The sequence below is a fragment of the Centroberyx affinis genome, unplaced genomic scaffold (genome assembly GCF_046629955.1).
Source record: "Centroberyx affinis isolate AG114_WGS23_722 - 3 ecotype Tasmania unplaced genomic scaffold, CSIRO-AGI_Caff_v1 ptg006405l_1, whole genome shotgun sequence".
NCBI classification, from domain to species: domain Eukaryota; kingdom Metazoa; phylum Chordata; class Actinopteri; order Beryciformes; family Berycidae; genus Centroberyx; species Centroberyx affinis.
In genome coordinates this window covers 143333-161558 of record NW_027283252.1, presented here as the reverse complement: position 1 = coordinate 161558, position 18226 = coordinate 143333, and the positions used below count along the sequence as shown (strand labels likewise).

Sequence of the window (18226 nt, the reverse complement as noted above, 5' to 3'; positions counted from 1 at the left end):
AATATGTAAGTTTACCCCATTTATCTCAAATTCACATAATATATACACGTGTATATGTATAGATATCTATATATATATAGATATATATAGATATCTATATATATATATGTATACAGACATACAGTATATATGTTAATTATCTCACTTTCTTTCGCTTTTATGAATACACTCTTTTGAGACTAAATGCTTCTCTCTGTCTTACTTTCCTTTCTTTCTTCCCACCCACCCCTCTTTCTTTCCTTTACCATCTCTTTCTGATACTCTGGTTCTCCCTCTGTCCTGTTTTCCTTCCTCTGCTTTGATTTCTCTACCCACAGGAACTTCCGGAAGCATCTTCGGATGGTGGGCAGCAGGAGAATGAAAGCACAGAGTGAGTCAGAGATGTGTGTGTGTGTGTGTGTGTGTGTTTGCTCCAAGTTATTGTCTTGTTGCTCACCCCTCATCATCAGTGTTTTTCTGTTTTTTGACATGTTTTTGCATGTGTGGTAACTGGTAACACATGCTGCTGCTTCGTTGGTATTTTTAACTACCGTATTGCATTTAACTGAGCACCATCTGAAAATTATATGTGTTCTAGTGTGCGTTTGATAAGCCAATGTGTGCATGTGTGTGTGTACATGTGTGTGTGTGTGTGTGTGTGTGTGTGTGTGTAAGCTGTAGGTGGTCTTATGCAAATTCCTGCTGCATTGCTTGGAATATGTTTTTTGTTTTAGTTTATTTGTGCAGTTTTTTTAGCAACATATTGGGATAAAAAACAACCAAATATACAATGGTAAGAAACAGAACAAATTGTCCAGGTGAGATTAAAAAAAAAACCCAAGGGTCTTACCAAAACATCTGGCTTACAGAAAAACCAAAGTGATAAACAGACACATCCAGGTTTGATCATAGAAACTAATTGACAAGTACAACATGGTGGAAAAGGATAGAACAGATTCATAAAATGTGCGCGTGTGTGTGTGTGTGAAAATGATGGAGTTTGTACTTTGACACTCAAACACTGCACTTTATTGCAAACAAGGTGTATGTGGTTTTATTCAGATTTCATCAACCGTGACTCCTAGGAATCCATAAAACTTGAATAATTTTGTTATTAATAATGAAAGTATCGACATTTGTTTGTTTTTGTTGGAACCATTTCTTTCTAGACCAGTGCTTGCTTCAGCTATAAGTGGAGAGAATTAGTTTTTTTTGGGACACTGTGGTGTTATTACCGTAATGTTATCATTGCCGTATCTGATGTCTGTCCTACAAATTGTTGCCTGTCAAGAATGTGGGGTAGTCCATGAAAGCAAGTATAATGTTATGATTAATGGTGTCAAACATCTTTGATAAGTCTAAAAATATTACATGAGCATACTGATTACTGATTACAAAGCAGAGTGGTGTTCATACTGATGTTCATACAGAATCGTTCAGATGCTTCAGAATACTGTTGTACACAAAAATGTAACCTTTGAAAAGCATAGGAGGACAGAAATAGGGCTCATACTTTCCAGCGTTCTAGTGTGTGTGTGTGTGTGTGTGTGTGTGTGTGTGTGTGTTGTGTACACGTGTCTGAGTGTCTGTGTGCATGTTTATTTGTGGGTTTGGATGTGCGTGCATTTGTTTGTGAGTGTGTGTGTGTGCTGGGAGGGGTCGGGGGTGCTGTGTATGTATATCTGTGCATCTGCCTTTGCACTAGTGTGTTATGGGTGGTGTGTGTAGCTACATAGGACGCAGCCAATGTGTGTGCTTGTCAGTGTGTATGGAGTGTGTGTGTGTGACTATCTCTCCCCGCCTGCACTAGCATTCGCTGAGCGTAGATCGAAGAGTTTCAGCCGTTCCTGGAGCGACCCCACCCCTGTCAAGACTGATTGTCCTCATGACCCCAGAGACAGTGAGTTAACACAGAGTCACACATGTGCACAGACACACACACACACACACAAACACACGCACGCACACACCCATACACAACAACAAAGACACAGACACACACAGTTCCCTACAAATGCAAACACTCATGCCATGTAGGAAGGATATAGTAATATGATGTAAGTCTCAAGTCGTGTTTCCACAGAGCATCTAACCCGGAGAAAAGGGGGAGCTGACCTGGTGTCAGTTTGTGTGTAAATATCAAGCCGGAGAAAAGGTTAAAATATCCCGGTTGTGATCCAATCTACCACCAAGGAGAAAAGCCGGAGAAAAGCCCAACCTAACCCGTTATGTGTTCTGCGTAAAAATGAAGGCTGGAGAATAGCAGGAACACATACCATGGTAACAATGGTAACCATCGCACGCCATGCCACCAGCGTTCCATCACCTGTGTTTAAGGTGCGCGTGGAAGATGGGCGAGAAACTGTGGCAATCAAGCAACTGCCGTCTACTTGAGATGAGGAAGAACCGCAAAAAATCAAAGTTCGGTTAATGGAGACTTTGTCTCAGTTCAAGCAGGCAAAACTACAGATATTAACGGAAACAACTTGAATCTACCGGATGTATAAAAGGCCTAGTTTTGAAACGATATCACACAATAATCGTCCACATAGGGGCGTCTGGTGGCTCAGTGGTCCAAAGGGTAATTTATGTTTTTGCATTGAATTTATGCCTATGCTTATATATGTTTAGATGCACCTCTCCAAAAATGTAACTACGCGTAAGGCAACGCAAGACCGCGAAAACTGGGACTGGCCTGCTTTGTATTTCCTCCTCACCCCACTCTCTCTCCCAATCTTTCCTATCTATCTCCAATTTCCACTATCTAATAAAGTTGCATGACACAGTGGTTCCTGCTGATCCCCCCCTCCTACATTGTAAAGATGATCATACCGGGAAAAAAGATGGATAAAGAGCACTTGTGAAAATTGAACATGATTAATTCTATCCCGGCTCTGCTGTGGCTTTTTTTAGCTGTGTAACGATATATTCAGCTGCAGTAATACACTTCAGCTGACATTTTGTCATCAGGGTCTGTGACTTGTTATGGCTGAACTGAAATGCAGTAAGAGGCGATCAATGCATGAGGCGATCAATGCAGGTTTTGGCAGATCACGGGCACCCCTAGCACTCCAATATACACAACACACAGAAGCACAAAACAATACCTATATACACACCTCTGTAAGTAAAACACACACACACACACAGACGCACGCAAACACACACGCGCAAACTGACTGTCTCTGCTGTTGACTCTGACCCTGTCTGTCTGTCTCCCTATGACCGTGGGTCTTTCTTCAACTTTGTGATGCTCTCTCTTTCTGTGAGTATATGTCTTTCAAAATGGAGTGTGTGTCTCAGTCTGAGTGTGTTAGCTCATATGAGTGTGTATGTGTGTAAGGGTGACTGTCTAAAGGCCAGGTTTGAATACGGGAATCAACGCACACTGTTTGACTGTTTGCATGTGCTGTTTGTCTGTGTCGTCTCTAGATTCTAGATTTTGAATATCTGTGTTTTTATGTTTTCCTCCACCCCCATCTTCAGTGTCTTTGTGTTTCAGAGAGTGTGGTGAGAGATTAATGTTGATTAACTGTTGATGACAATCAAATTGTATGGTTTGTGCTTTATTTTCCCTCTTTCCTGAGGGAAAGATAAATGTTTTAGTCTCTTAAAGAGTGACGTTAATTGTTGATCTTGCTTGTCATCTTCCCTCTTCTCTCAAATGTCTCTTCCTTCCTTTTTCAAACTGTACTCTTTTCCCTTTTCCTTTCTCTATTAGACTATTAGTCATTCTAACTGACTATTAGTCTTTCTGTACTACAAAAGATGGTTCTTTAGAGTTTTTTTTGTTTTTTTTACTAGCTGCTTTTTAGAACATTTTGACAAACAGTTTGAACCCCTGAATTGTTCTTCACTACTATTTGTAGAGCCACTGGTGGTTCAATATTAAACCAAATGGTTCTTCAGTGGTTCTCTAGTCATTCATGGTCCTGTAATGGTACCATAAAGAGCCATTAATGGTCTTTGTGATAAACTAATAGTTCCACTTAGAACCATTATTGGTTCTATATGCATCTGCTATAATCCTTTAATCGTTCTTTGATAGTCCTTAACTTCAAAAGAAAGTTATAACTTTGATATTTTGGTCGAAGCATCTGTCTGTCTTATAACTCCCAATATTGAGGACCAAACAACTGTCTTTATCATAGTTGAATTGTTTCCAGTGATGAAGAATAAACTGCTATTTAGTTCTAAATGGTGCTATATGTTACTATGTGATGATAGTTTTGTATAATGCCTTAAAAAGATTATCTATAGCACCAAAAGCAGTTCAACGGTCAAAGAAAGTCTTCAGTTGGGTTTTCATAGCTCTTGTTAGCTGATGTTCCCTATCAGTCATTCTTTCTTTCTCCTTATGCCTGCTGTCTCTTCCTTTCTCTGTTCCATCTGTCATTTCTTTGGTCACAGCCCCATTCACAACCCCATCATTTCTTTCTCTCCTCCACTCTCCCCATCTCCTTCTATCTCCACTCCCTGCCACCTCCTTCCCTTTGCCTCCTTCTCTCACTCCCAGACTTTCGTTCTATCTCACCTTCCTTACGCCCACCTTCGCTGAACCCCCAATTTTCTCAAGTCGTTCTCCTCACCAGTGTTTTACCCTCTTCCAGGCGGGGACCTGCAGGCCTCCTGTGGCACCCTGGACGAAGGAGGGCTTGATGACACCCTGGACTGGGAGGAGGAGAGAGAGATGGAGAGGCTGGCCTGTGAGGGAGATGACTTTATACCTCCCAAAATCATGGTAAGAGATCAGCAGTGTAATGTTCTGCAGATTATTTAATTGGTTGTTCATGTATAAACTAATATAATTTGCTCATGAGTTAGAGTGCATGAGTGCAAATGATTATACAGTAACTCTAATTCGTAATGATCACATTTATTTTGTGTGTGTGCTCTACCTGAATGGATTTTACCCATATTACCCTTAGTTTTATCCATATATATGAATCAGAAATTCATGAAAAATTGCTGTTTTATATTCGTTTTTCATATTTAAAATAGTATGAATCAGAAAATGGTTATTTTAAGATTATGTATTGATGACTGGACTGATCTAACATGTATTTAATCTCAGCACTGTAAGATCGCATGCAGGTGTTCACTATCACAGCACTATACATAATACATGTGCAGTTGAACATTGCCCTGCAGGCATTGGTTTGCGATGGAGCATGCTTTAGATGCATTTAAATGTCTCCTCTCCTCTCCTTAAATTTCTATTAACCTCTGCTTTCCTCTCTTCTCTTTTTGTCCTGTTTTCTCTCTCCTTTCCTCCCTTTTTCTTCTCCTCTCTTTCCTCTCATTTCATCACCCAATCTTTCCTCTCCCTCCTCTCTTCCTCCTTCCCATCTATCCCTCACCTTTAGCTGATCTCTTCTAAAGTCCCTAAGGCGGAGTACGTTCCCACTATAATCCGCAGGGACGACCCATCCATCATCCCCATTCTCTATGTGAGTCGAACACACACTAACACACACAAACGTGCTGCGTGCACACACGATTGCATATGCACATGCCACGTATACAATTACACAGCGTTCTCTGCACTGATAAAGACTGATGTTTTTTACATGTTTCATATTTGCTATATTGCAGTGTAGATTATTCCATTTGATAATGTTAAATTATTACATTTTAACTGGGTATCTATCTGTCCTCAGGACCATGAACATGCCACTTTTGATGATATTCTGGGTAAGTAAACTAGGCTGTGTATGTTAGTTTGTGTCTTTTTTACCTGTTTTAATGAGACCAGTGTTGAATTTGGTTCTAATAATAAATTGAATAAAATATGATTTAAATAAGAAAAAAGAAGAAAAAAGAAAACAAATGGTAATGAGACAAGAAGCGAATGCACCACTAATGTCCAGCCAATGCAAGTCATCTCATAGGCAAAGTAATACAAAATAAATAGAAATAACAAGTAATAAAAGAGATACACTGAATCAAAGCCAATACACGTTGACCCTTAACAATAGAGATACTAATACAAAAAGAGCAGTTTACATAACAGCCTGTCTGTAACAGTGTGTTTTTAGAAGTGATTTAAAAGGTGAAACTGATTCTGCCAGCCTTACCTCCTCAGGCAGGTCGCTCCAAAGTTGAGCCTGATAGCAAAAGCGCAGTCACCTTTAGTTTTGAACCTGGACTGTGGAACAGACTGAAGGGCCTGAGGGTCTCAGGTTCTGCGCTGCCTCACAGGGAGTTAAAAGGTCAGCAATATAGCTAGGGGCTATATCACTATCCTACTCAATCATGACTTATGGCCCACTGGTAGTCTGTGACAGTGTCTGTGTCTGCAGACAGCCTGCCTTCTGCCAGGAGTTTCTTATTTCTGAATGTTCGGGACGTTTGTGGGTGTCAACCTTTTGGTAGTGGGTGTGTCTGCCTAAAACCAAAACCACTGCTAAATCGTTTTATATCTAAAAGCCACACTGGCTACTGTAGCGGTTTTGAACTCTAATACAGAGTAACTGGAGTTCTGATCAGAGTTAGTGAGTGTTGTGAGCTGGCAGCTAGCTACAGTTGTTAGCATAGCTTCTTTGTAGTAGAAAAGCTGATAGCTAAGCTAACCAGCACCTACCTGTCCAACAGAAAACAGGCCAACTCCGCTCTTCAGCCCCATCCTCTCCTTCAATACTCACCAACAGGTGAAAGCCAACCCCAGATTCACTCTCGTTTTGGACCGAGCCTTGTCTGCTTGGCGTTTTGCCTCGCTGTACTTTTTTTTTTTTACAGGTTTTTACCGTTCTGGCAGCCGCAGGGAGGAGGGGTTTATGTTTACAAGCCACAACCAGCAAAATCCTACTCAGTATGCCTTTAAAATGAACTCAAATCTAACTGGTAACCAATCTGGGTAATATTGTCTCTTCGTTTGCCACCAGTTAAAATCCTTAAAATCCTAACAGCAGCATATTGAACAAGCTGGGGATGTGAGAGTGATTTTTGACTGAGGCAGGTAAAGAGAGAGTTGGAGTCGTCTAAACGAGATGAAATAAAACCGTGAATTACTTTCTCTGAATTGGCGGGAGATAAAAAGTTACTTTACTACTGTATTTGAAATTGGTTCAGTTCTGAAATGGATCTACTACCGCTCAACATAATGGAAACACTTAAATGGTCCCAAGAGTTCCCCAGATGAATTCTGCTTTATCACATGCAGAATTCATCATTTGTGGTATCTGGGGAACTCTTAGGGCCAGATACCACAAATATTGAATTCCGCATGGGATAAAGCTCACACTCAAAGTAATTGAAAGGATTTCAATGAATAATTTACTCGTATCTGGATTTTATGTTTCCATTTTATTGTCTTACATTAACCTGTAGATATTCCTTAGTTTGCCGTGAGACACTCAAGTACACACTTCTGAATTAGATTTAAACTAGAACTCACTGTTCCTTTTACTTGGTGTCTCTGCTCTGGATGCCGTTACACGTACTTACATGTACTTGTACCCTCCAGAGATTCCCTTTTGTTCACTGTCTATTTCTCCTTCTGCCTTCACACTCTCCTTTTCATTTGTCTCTGTTCTCATTCCCGTCTGTCTGTCTCTTGTATTCTCTCTCTCTCGCATTCTCTGTTGTTCTCATCAATCCTATTCTTTGTCTCTTTCACAGAAGAAATAGAGAAGAAGCTTACAGCTTACAGGAGAGGCAGCAAGTTTTGGAGGATGCTCATCTTCTGTCAGGTGAGGAACGAGAGGGAGAGAAAGACAGAGAAGAAGGAAAAAAAGAAAAAATATAATTATGCGAGGAATGAGTGAGTCAAACAGCAGTTTAAACATTTGAGTCAGGTCTTGAAGATACTGCTTTCTGTGTAGGTTTGTGGGTTTTACTGGTTAACCTCTATCCCACACAGTATATGCATTATATTCATGAAGAGGCTTATACAGTAGCAACTCTGCCATATGGGTACTTCTGATATATTGAGTTTCTGCAGGAAAGCGTCTATGCTAAGCAGTGGAAATGAAGTAGAAACAAGTGGATGCAGAGAGAATGAGAGGGAGCATAACATAAATCTGTGTTTTGGTTTGAGTGTGTTGATGTAACACAAGGATAGGACAGTGTTATGTATCCAACGGTACACTGCAGTAGAGTATTCCCCAAGTACCCTGCTAGTATTCAGACTGAATGATGTAACTCCCTTCGGAATGCCAAGCTCTTAATTAAGAAGAGGCAAATTAGTGGTTACGAGAGTATTCATCTGTGCCATTCTTGTCTCTCTGTGTGTGTGTGTGTGCGTGTGTCTTAGGGAGGCCCAGGTCATCTATACTTACTGAAGAATAAAGTGGCAACCTTCGCTAAGGTGGAGAAGGAGGAAGACATGAGCCAGTGAGTTACTGTGCCACAGCGATTTCAGTACTTAAATGTTTTCCTATGCTCTGGAATCATTTCAGTTTAGTGAATATTCGCTACTGTTTCCCACAACTACAAAAAAGAGAGAAGAGGTATGTGATATCATGGCAATGCACATCTTGACTGAGGATGCATTAGAAATGGTGGAAAAGGCGACAAAGAACAACCAGGAACATTTTCTTTGGCTATCGGCACATTCGTGGTTCAAACTGGTTTTCACCGCAATCCTGACAAAGGAGCAGCAGCAGGTTGTACAGCTGTATGATGTCACACATTAGTCTTGGGATGAAGTTCTTCCCCTTCACAAATATTGAGGGATAGTGGATGTGGAATGTTATATCCTTTAATTGGGAACTAGGTTTGTTTAGTGGTTAGAGAAACAGCATCTGATCTGCCGAAGTGTCCTGGAGAAAGAGACTGAATCCTGACTATAGAGACACTGTTCTGTAATTTCCCTATGGGGATCAATGAAGAATTTTATTATCAAAACACCTTCACTAATGTCTTTGTCCAGGTTCTGGAGGAGGCTCAGTCGCTTCATGAGTAAAGTCAACCCAGAACCCAACCTCATCCACATAATGGGATGCTATGTCCTGGGAAACCCCAATGGAGAGAAGGTATACACACAGAAATACACACACATACACACACGCACACACACACACACACACACAAACATTAGCTCATTGTTTCCCTTACCCTCTGAAGGGAAACAAACAGGACTGAAAGCAGGAAAGCTCATTTTGAACACGCTACAATTTCAAACCATATTACATATTAAATTAGCACAGAAAAGTCATGTCAGACAGATAGAAGCTTTAAGATAATAATTTTGCTCAGCTTGGTAACTTTGCTTTTCAGCTGTGTGATGCACATTGCAGGTTTTGCTCACTAATGAAAAACATTTGTTTTTAATGTAACACAGTTCACTGCTGCTGCTGCTGATCCACTCACATTAGATATTTGCAGGGACAGATTTAATGTCAGATAAATTTCATAAACAGATGTGTTTAATTAGGGATTAATTTGTGTGTCAGCAATCTTGGATCATACTAATTATCACAAAAAACACTTAATTGTCTTTATTTGTTATTGGCTGACTTTGTTCCTGCACTATTGATTTGCATGTTCATGAGTGTGAGATGTACGCCTACTGAAACCCACAACTGAGCACAGGATCTTCTTCTATAATAAGTTGTTTATTATAATCGCCGCAAATATTTTTTGTCACAAACCTTGGTAGGTGATTATTAACATGATGATTATTAACATCAGCCTCTCTGTGCCTTCAATACATGTACACAAATGTAGATGCAGAGACATGCTTTCACACAAGGCCTCTCTCTCTCTCTCTCTCTCTCTCTCTCTCTCTCTCTCTCTCTCTCTCTCTCCTGTCCTCCCTTCCCATCTCTTTTCCTACCTGCGTGACTATTATCTCATTCTGAGTAATGTCTCTGAATATAGCAGAGGAGCACAGAGGCCAAGTGGCTGTAACAGGGGATATGATGCTACACCTTTTTCCACTTAAGACAGGCACACACACACACACACACACACACGCGCACGCACGCAGGCACGCACGCACGCAGGCACACACATACACACATACAGACAGACACACACTGCACCCAGGGGGGCTTGTCTGACCTAGCTGTGTCTGTTCCAGTCATGTCTGCCAAAGTGCCTGGTTACATAAAGCGGAGCTCTCTGAGGTTGACTGACAGCCTGGCAGTCTGCAGAGCAAACTGCACATAAAAGATATCTCCACCCCCCTAAAGTCAGATATACACAATACACAATTGGTGTCCTTCAGAGACTTTAAATCCAAAACGTCATCTTGGTTGGTCTCATGAGACTATTCATTTTCTTCAAATTTAAAATGCATTTTTTCAGTGGTTTGGCTTGGTGCCAAAATCCCAAGGTTCCATTTTCTACATGAGCGGGTCATTGTCAACTGTCAATTACAGTACTGTCAGAAAAGGAACTAATGAGAAATAATCACGTTTTGTTTGTTCTTGCGTACATGCATTTTTTGTGGGATGTTAGCAAAGGCTACTAATTTGTAGATATTGGAGGACTAAATTACTTTTTTAATGACTGATTTAACTTATCTGGGTTAATGCAACCCCACATTGAAGGGATATAAATTTAGCAGGCTGCCAGCCTGTTGCTATAGTACTTTTCACTCTGGGCCAGAGCAAATTTGTTCTCCCAAGCCAGAATTTGAATGGAGTCTGACAGCAATGGCAGTCAGCTTGATTTGGCAGGCTAGGACCCCAAATCCCTGTTGGACCCCTTCCTATACAAAACGTTTAAACACTGCCTCATTAAAATAACAGACATGACTTGAGTTCATTACAGCCAGGAAATAATTTTAAATAGCACAGGGCCAAGGTTTCTGACTGCAGAAAGCAATCCAAATATGCCACCAACCTTTTGAGCCTTATATCTTAATATACACCTACAGACGTGTGCATGCCCTGTCTGTGTGGATTTTGCATATTCTCTCCTTGTTCGTGTGGGTTTCCTCCGAGAATCCTCATCACCGAAGCATCACATCACCAAAGCTTGTTAAGTTTGAGCAGGTCACAGAGGCTGTCTGACCCAGTCTTTGAGCCGTCTCAAATATCTGAAGGTTTTCAAACATGTTTGATTTTGTCAGCACAAAATCTGCACCACTCTTGTAGTGTGAGATATGTAAATACAAGTTTTGAGAACGGTGACCAGCAATAACCAATCAGAGCTTGCAAGGAACAATGCGCGAGAGGCGGAAACTACAAGATAACACATTATTTGAGCTTTAAATTTTATCTCTCTAGAATTTATCTATCTATTTATCTATCTGTATCAGCTCTCTGCTGTCAGACAGCCTATGCCGCCTCCCCATTCTCTCCTCCAAACGGGGCATGTAGCCCTTTTTTCTTCTTTTTCAAATGAGTGCAAACACAGTAAGTGCTGAAAGCTGCTCTTCCTTCTCGAGCTCCATTTTAGCATCATCAGGTGAAAAACAGTCACGTTTTGCATTTGTTGTCAAGAGACGGAGCATGGTATCGAGGTCCCTCGTGACTAAATCCAAGTAAGGAATCTTGTAATGTGTGACCCCCTGTCTGTGCCACATCATTTACTGTGCGCACCACTATGTGAGCGAGACAAGAAACTACAGTAAAGGAGGTGTTTAATGTGAGTGGTACAGCGATCTTAGCTTTTTCACAGTCATGCAGTTTGCGCTCAACATTCAATTTATGACTGACCGATCGACTGACTGACGCCAAAACACTCACAGTTCTACAAATGTGAGCTGTCAGCGAGCATCCCAGATCCTTCCAATTTACAGCTCGGCTCATTCTTTGCTCATTCTCGCAGTCGGATATGGGAGGACCGGGCTCCTGCTGTGAGCCTGTGAGAAGCTAATGTTGCTAAAGTTAAACAAAGGACTCCCGCACACTGTCTACTTCACTTGCAATTAGAATTTTTTTTTCTACGGTACACAGACCTTCATCAGGTTATTTTGCAAAGAAGCTAATGTTGCACCATATTGTGAAAAGAGAGAGCAGGGATGGAGAGGAGCAGGCAAACTGAATGCCTTTGCAACTTGTCCTTTCATCTAATTTCTGTCCTCCTTGTTACCTGGCCAGGATGAATGTGCATCTCTGTGGCAGGAATAAGCTGGATTCATTGCCATCCATGTGTATGGGTGTGTGTGTGTGTGTGAGCACGTGTGCATGTCGGAAGACCCAGGCTCCCCTGCTGAGAGTGTGTCCGAGTGCAGCAGGATTAATTGGTGTGCGTTTTCTTATCTCGGTCCAACAGCTGTTCCAGAAACTGAAGAATCTGATGAGGCCTTATTCTGTCGAGTTCGAGTCACCGCTGGAGCTGTCTGCGCAGGGTGGGTCTCAACAAACATACACACACACACACACACGCACACAGTGTACACACTCAAACAGACAGTACACAGTGATGCAGACACACAGCCGTATACATAGTGAATCGCACACATACTGTGACGGAGACATAAATACCAAGCGATGCAGAAAAATCCATATGTCAAGCCTCAACTTCTAGAGGGAGAAATTATTGAAGCATCTGCGCTCCCTTAATTAAAAATGTCATTATTATCTCAACTGTCTCTGTCTCATATCCCTTGTCTCCCTCTCCCTTTATTTATGTTCATCCCCTTCTGCTTCTCTCTCTCTTTCTCTCGCTCTCTCGCTCTCTCTCTCTCTGTGAATTTTGGTGTGAATTTGGTTCTTTGATGCAAAAGTTCTGGGTGTTAAAATGCCAGATAATGACTCCCAATACTGTTCAGACCTCAGACAGTTTCCAGTTTCTGCCAATCTTTTCTTACCCACCACACAGGAGAAAGCACAAAAACCTTTTTCACAGCAAAACATCACAAAAGCTGCAGGGTTTGGATTCTCATCTAGAACCCTCAGACATTCTGCCTGCCTGCTGGCTGGCTCTGGAGTTCACCAGCAACTTTAACTACTGCTTCAACTTATCCGCTATTGTTCATGTGTATAAATTGGGGGTGGTCAGTGCAGTCTTTGCAATACATTGAAGTCACCACTTCCACAGCCTACACTTAATCCAGGAGCAACTGGACCCCTGTGTCTGCTATACCAGGATCCTGTTTATGGACTTCAGCTCACCATCACATTGCCATCAGTCTGTGAGTTATTAACAGACTTCCTGATAGATTGAGACTCTGGGTGCATCCCAAGTCTCTTATTTGATATTTCCTCGCTCCGCCATCCTCGCTTGAACTGGAAGTCATTCTGCTCCGCCATTTTGAAGGTCGTCCCAAAGCTCTTATTTCTGCTCCGAGGAGCGAGGAGCGAGGATCGAGGATCGAGGAGGGATCTCTGAGGAGTTATGAGCGAGGAGACACAAGAGCAGCCTTCCCGGAAGACTTTCATCTGAACGCCATGACGTCACTTCACATGATGCTTCAGAGGAAAGGACGTCTCATTTCTCTAAAAACATATTTCCTCGTTTCCTCTCTCCTCGCATGGTTTCCTTGCGAGGAGAGAAAAGATGCAAGTGAGGGAAACATGGATGCAATTTAAGAGACTTGGGATGCACCCACCACGTGTTTTACCCCGTCACTTTGATCAAAAGCTGTGCAGAGAAATGTGTTCTCTCCCCTCCTCTACACCTGGTACGCCAATAGTTACACCTCCTGCCACCTGTCCATTGAAGGTTAGCGACACCAATCCCTGCAGCTCTGATGGGACTTATCTCCAACAATAATGAATCCATTCATAGGAAAGAGGTAGACCAAGTCATGTCTGGCTGTAAAGTCTATAATCTGGAGCTGAATACACTCTGTAGATATGAGGATTAATTTCCAAAGGAATCCACCTGCTCATCACCCCGTGGAAATCAATGCCCAAACTGTGAACTCAGATCAGTTACTGAAATTGCTGGAGTCCACCATTGCTAACACACTCAAATTACACTATAACAGTACTTAATCAAAACAGAGGATGTTTATCTAGTTTCTGCCAAAGAAGCTCAATCACATTCTGGTTCAGCTCCACCTCTCCCTGGTCGGAGGACGAGCTGAATCAGTGACTGGCTGTCAGCTCCCCTTCATGAAGGAATTGTGTTTATCTGGACAAAGAAAGGGGCAGGGAGCATTTCCATCACTCCTGCACACTCAGGCAACCATCTGCACAGAAAACTTTCTTCTCAAGAGTGGTCACCCTACTCAACCAGCCCGACTAAGACCCCTGCCACCACACCCACATAATATATGGAGTCCTCTTCACCACCCCAAAGAAACTGTCTGTAAACCTGCTACTGTTACTGTTTAACATGCCATTTATTATTAATCAAGCATTATTTGAACCATTTTTCACTACTCGCAATGTCTGGGCACACCACACTACTTTTCAGACTCAGGGATTATGTCCATGTTCCATAATACTTAAAGGTTATTTCATGCCTATTATGCTTTTCAGTATACTTCATACTACATGCATGGTAATGCTTTTCTACAGCTGCAACCACACTGCATTTTATGATTCCTGAACTCCTGAATGTTGAAATATTTTTCGTGTTATTATGTATAGTCTACTATATTATGCCTTTCTCTATCTCCTGATCCTGTTGTTTTCATATGTGTACCAACGGCACCAAGACAAATTCCCATACATGTATTATTCTTGGGTCTGATTCTTAAATGCATGATTCAAACATTTCCTCTCTCATTTATCAATTCAGGCAAAGAAATGATCGAGATGTACTTTGACTTCCGCCTCTACCGACTTTGGAAGACACGCCAGCACTCCAAACTCTTGGACTATGAGGATCTGTTGTGACGGGGGAACCTGGCTAACGGTACAGCGGAGCCACGAGGATCCTCTTAAAACTGATTGAATGACTGATCGTTGCTCGACTGTACTGCTCAACCAATCCCCCAATGTAAAGACCAATCACACCTGCTTTCATCCTGGAGAAGACGGGGAGAGGAGGACAAGAAGGAGGGTAGGGTGGATAGAGGACTAGAGTAGAGGAGGAGAAGTAGGAGGACAACAAGGAGGCCGATAGCAAATTATATTATGCTGTGCCTCACATATTATTCATTTCTACTCTTCCTCATTTCCAGTGAAAAGGTCAAAAGCTAAAGGAAGAAACAATGGAATCAAATGGGGATGAATGGGAAGAATGAAGGAAAAAGCACGGACAAATGGATTATAAACACGATAAAGTCTCTAAATCTGTCTGCCTCTTGAGTTTGAAAGAAAAGGGAGAATCAAAAATTGAAATAATGTAAAAAAACCCCCAAAAAAAACAACTATTACATCTCTGTTGGAAGGACATTTTTGAGGCTGATATGCTTCAGAAAACACTGAAACTCATGCTGTCATGATATTGTTTGGACTGGACCTCTCAGATAACCACAGACCCAGGAGATATGCATAGATATAATTCCATATCTAGATGTGTGTATATATCACATGAATATATAGCATAGCTTTAGTCATGCAAATAATACTCTATATGAGAATAATGATACATCATTTATTTTTGATGTGTGTTGTTGTGCAGTTTCATATGGAAATACTTTTGAATAACTCAGGTTTTAGCCATGAAGTAATTAATCTGTCTGTCGGGTCTATTCTATCAGATATTGTAATCTTCATCGCCATCGCTTGGGATGAATGTATTATTTCTCCAGAAACTTATCTTCGATTTGAGGAGTTGAGCTTCATGTTTTTGTAAAAAAAAAAAAAAAAAAAGAACAAAAAAAAAGAAAGAAAAATGTACAGTGTGCTGATATTGTGTGTGTGTGTGTGTGTGTGTGTGCGCGTCTGTCATGCTTGCATACAGTAGATGCAGGTGTGTTATTTGTGTATTTTCTGTTTCTGCTCCTCTGTTAAGCTCAACAATTGTGTTTATCACCTCTAAAAATTGTCTTTCTCTCACTCTGTCCCTCTTCTCTCTCTGCCTGTCACACACACAAAGATACTCTAGTGTGACTCGTGATGTCAAGACAGATGTAACAGCCAGCCAACTGTCCCAGCCCCCGTTCTGTAGGAGTTGCCCTGTTGATCCCTCCTGCTCTCTGCATCAGAGGTGAGGCCACCTAACTGGCCCCTGTCAGAAGCGTTGGCTGGTCTCACTCTCTCGACACACTTGGTTTCCCACATGGCAGCCAAACGAGCTCCGCCACCTCTCACTCCGCTGGGCTGGGATCCAGTCAGAAAATCGGAGCTCTGTGAATTAAACTGATTTTAAGCAAGCTATTACGCAGACATCTGCTGTCCCTGCCAGGTGTCAGCTAGTTATGGGCCAGAAATATGCACAGAGAGGGTGTGTGTGTGTGTTTATGTGTGTGTGTGTATGTGTGCATGTGTGTCTGAGACCATCACACTACCTGAGTGCGTGTGAAGTGTCTCAAACAGCTCAACGATGGTCAAATCTGGAGACTGAGAGAGCAGCTGCTGAGCTTACTGCTAGACAGCGATCAGAAACAACATGCGTATGTGCATACACACACACACACACACACAATCACCACCACACACACATACAGACGCATATACACACAAACACACACACACACTCACAGAACATAATGCTCTTCAAGCCAAGATACTCTATATCTGTGTACGGTAAATGCTTTTCCGTTCCCATTTCCTTTTTCATCTTCTGCGTGGATGTGTTGACATTTGGAGCATTGTGTGAGGTTTTTTTGGGGTTGAAGTCAACCACTCTCACTCGAGTGCCCTCCGTCTCGCATCTTGTAGTAACTGAGTGATTGAACTTCAGTTCTTTGTATATCCTTGCCCTCTCTCTGACACCGCAATGCTGGCCTACAGTTTGTCTGACACAGACAGCTGAGCCTGAGTCACACAGTACCTGCTTTAAATTCAATAGTAGTGGAGCCTGTCGTATTATTAACCCATTTCAAAGGATAATTCCAGCATGACTTGAGTTTTTGCTCAGTTTTTACATTTTCCATCTCTTTAATGTTAATTGTGATAGTGCCACATGCATGTAGAAACTATTACAGATAGTTTATAATCAGTTTTGCCATAGCACTCGGGCTCATTCACTCCCAGACAATTCCAAATGGATGAGAGGCCGCCAGTCCCATTTTGAAAGGTTGCATCAGAATGCTAATATCAGGCTATATTCATATTAATGTGCAATGCGGGAACACCGTGAGAGCCGAGACAAGACAGGAGGGGGCATCTTACTTCCGCTTTCTATTTCTGCTTCCCTGACTTCCATGTTTTTCTCTCCAAAAGAAAAGTTTCAACCAATAGCTAATCATGACCCATTCAAGCCAACAGACAAACCAAAGCAAGGCGCTTCTGCTAGCTGTAAGGGTATAAGCTATATCCATAAATTTTAACTGAAAATAAAGCTTAATTTTACACAATTACAGCCTAAAATTGCTGCCCTCTTTTTTACTGGGAGTACCTTGTAATATTTTGATAGCCTTTATTTCAAAATATTTACTTTTAAAAACAACTAAGATTTGGGGAAAATAACAAATATCTCATAATGTGATAAAATCACTGGAAAACAATCTACAGTGATGTAAATTAGTAAGGGACTGCGGGAAATGAGCATAAACTCCAATCACGCTGGATTTTTATTAATCTTACCCTACCATCATTTTAAGATCACAAACATGGACATTGATTAATGTTATGCAAAGCAGGGATGGGATCAATTCACTCAATTCAGGAAGTGTTTTTTTTTCTTTTAAATATCCTAGAAAAGTGTAAATTTTTTTGCTATAGAAAAGATTCTCATATCCAGTCTATAAAGAAATGACTGGCAATAAATGCTCTATCAGTAGTAAGTGAAGTGTAGTTTCAATTTATATTTGAATTTATTGGGCTGAAAGTGAATTGACCCAAATCCTGATGTGAAGAGCACTCTGACTCAGGAGTTGGAGATTTCTTCTTCTTCTTCTTCTTCCCCAAAAAAGCATTTCATCGGAAATCTAATTAAAGATGCAAAAGTATTTTTGTCTCTATCAATCTGTGTTGGATTATTCACTTTTTTGGTCTTGTTTGACATAGTTGAAAAATCTTAAACAAAAAAAAGAAAAAAACATTTTGAAGGGCAATGTGTATTTTTCTGTTGAAGATGATGATTGTCCTCTATTAATTTAATCCATTGGAAAAGAGCTCAGCTCTGAGCACCTACAGCAAGAACTGTAGCTCTGAATCTGACCTTTTTGATGAAAATGATTTGTGTAAAAGAATTTCAGGAGAAAGACATGGGGCTATATGAATAGACTTAATGATGTCACTTATTTGAAACTCGTGAACCATTATGGGGCCATTAACTGCTCATCTCACTCTCTATAATGACTTTCTCTCCCAGTTATCCAGAAGAATATAGAGACATACCACAACTC

At 41.2% G+C, this 18226-nt stretch overlaps 1 protein-coding gene across 1 annotated transcript; it reads left to right on the top strand.

Annotated features, from left to right (window-relative positions):
* Positions 1-317: 317 nt before the first annotated feature.
* Positions 318-14663, top strand: LOC139638493 (NMDA receptor synaptonuclear signaling and neuronal migration factor-like; the record flags this gene model as incomplete). The annotated part of the gene is made up of 10 exons (XM_071512637.1): positions 318-370; positions 1790-1879; positions 4590-4720; positions 5346-5429; positions 5640-5673; positions 7600-7670; positions 8234-8313; positions 8852-8954; positions 12148-12223; positions 14566-14663. Coding segments are annotated over 10 exons (820 nt in total), but the record flags the coding sequence as incomplete, so codon positions are not given.
* Between the last annotated feature and the right edge of the window lie 3563 nt (positions 14664-18226).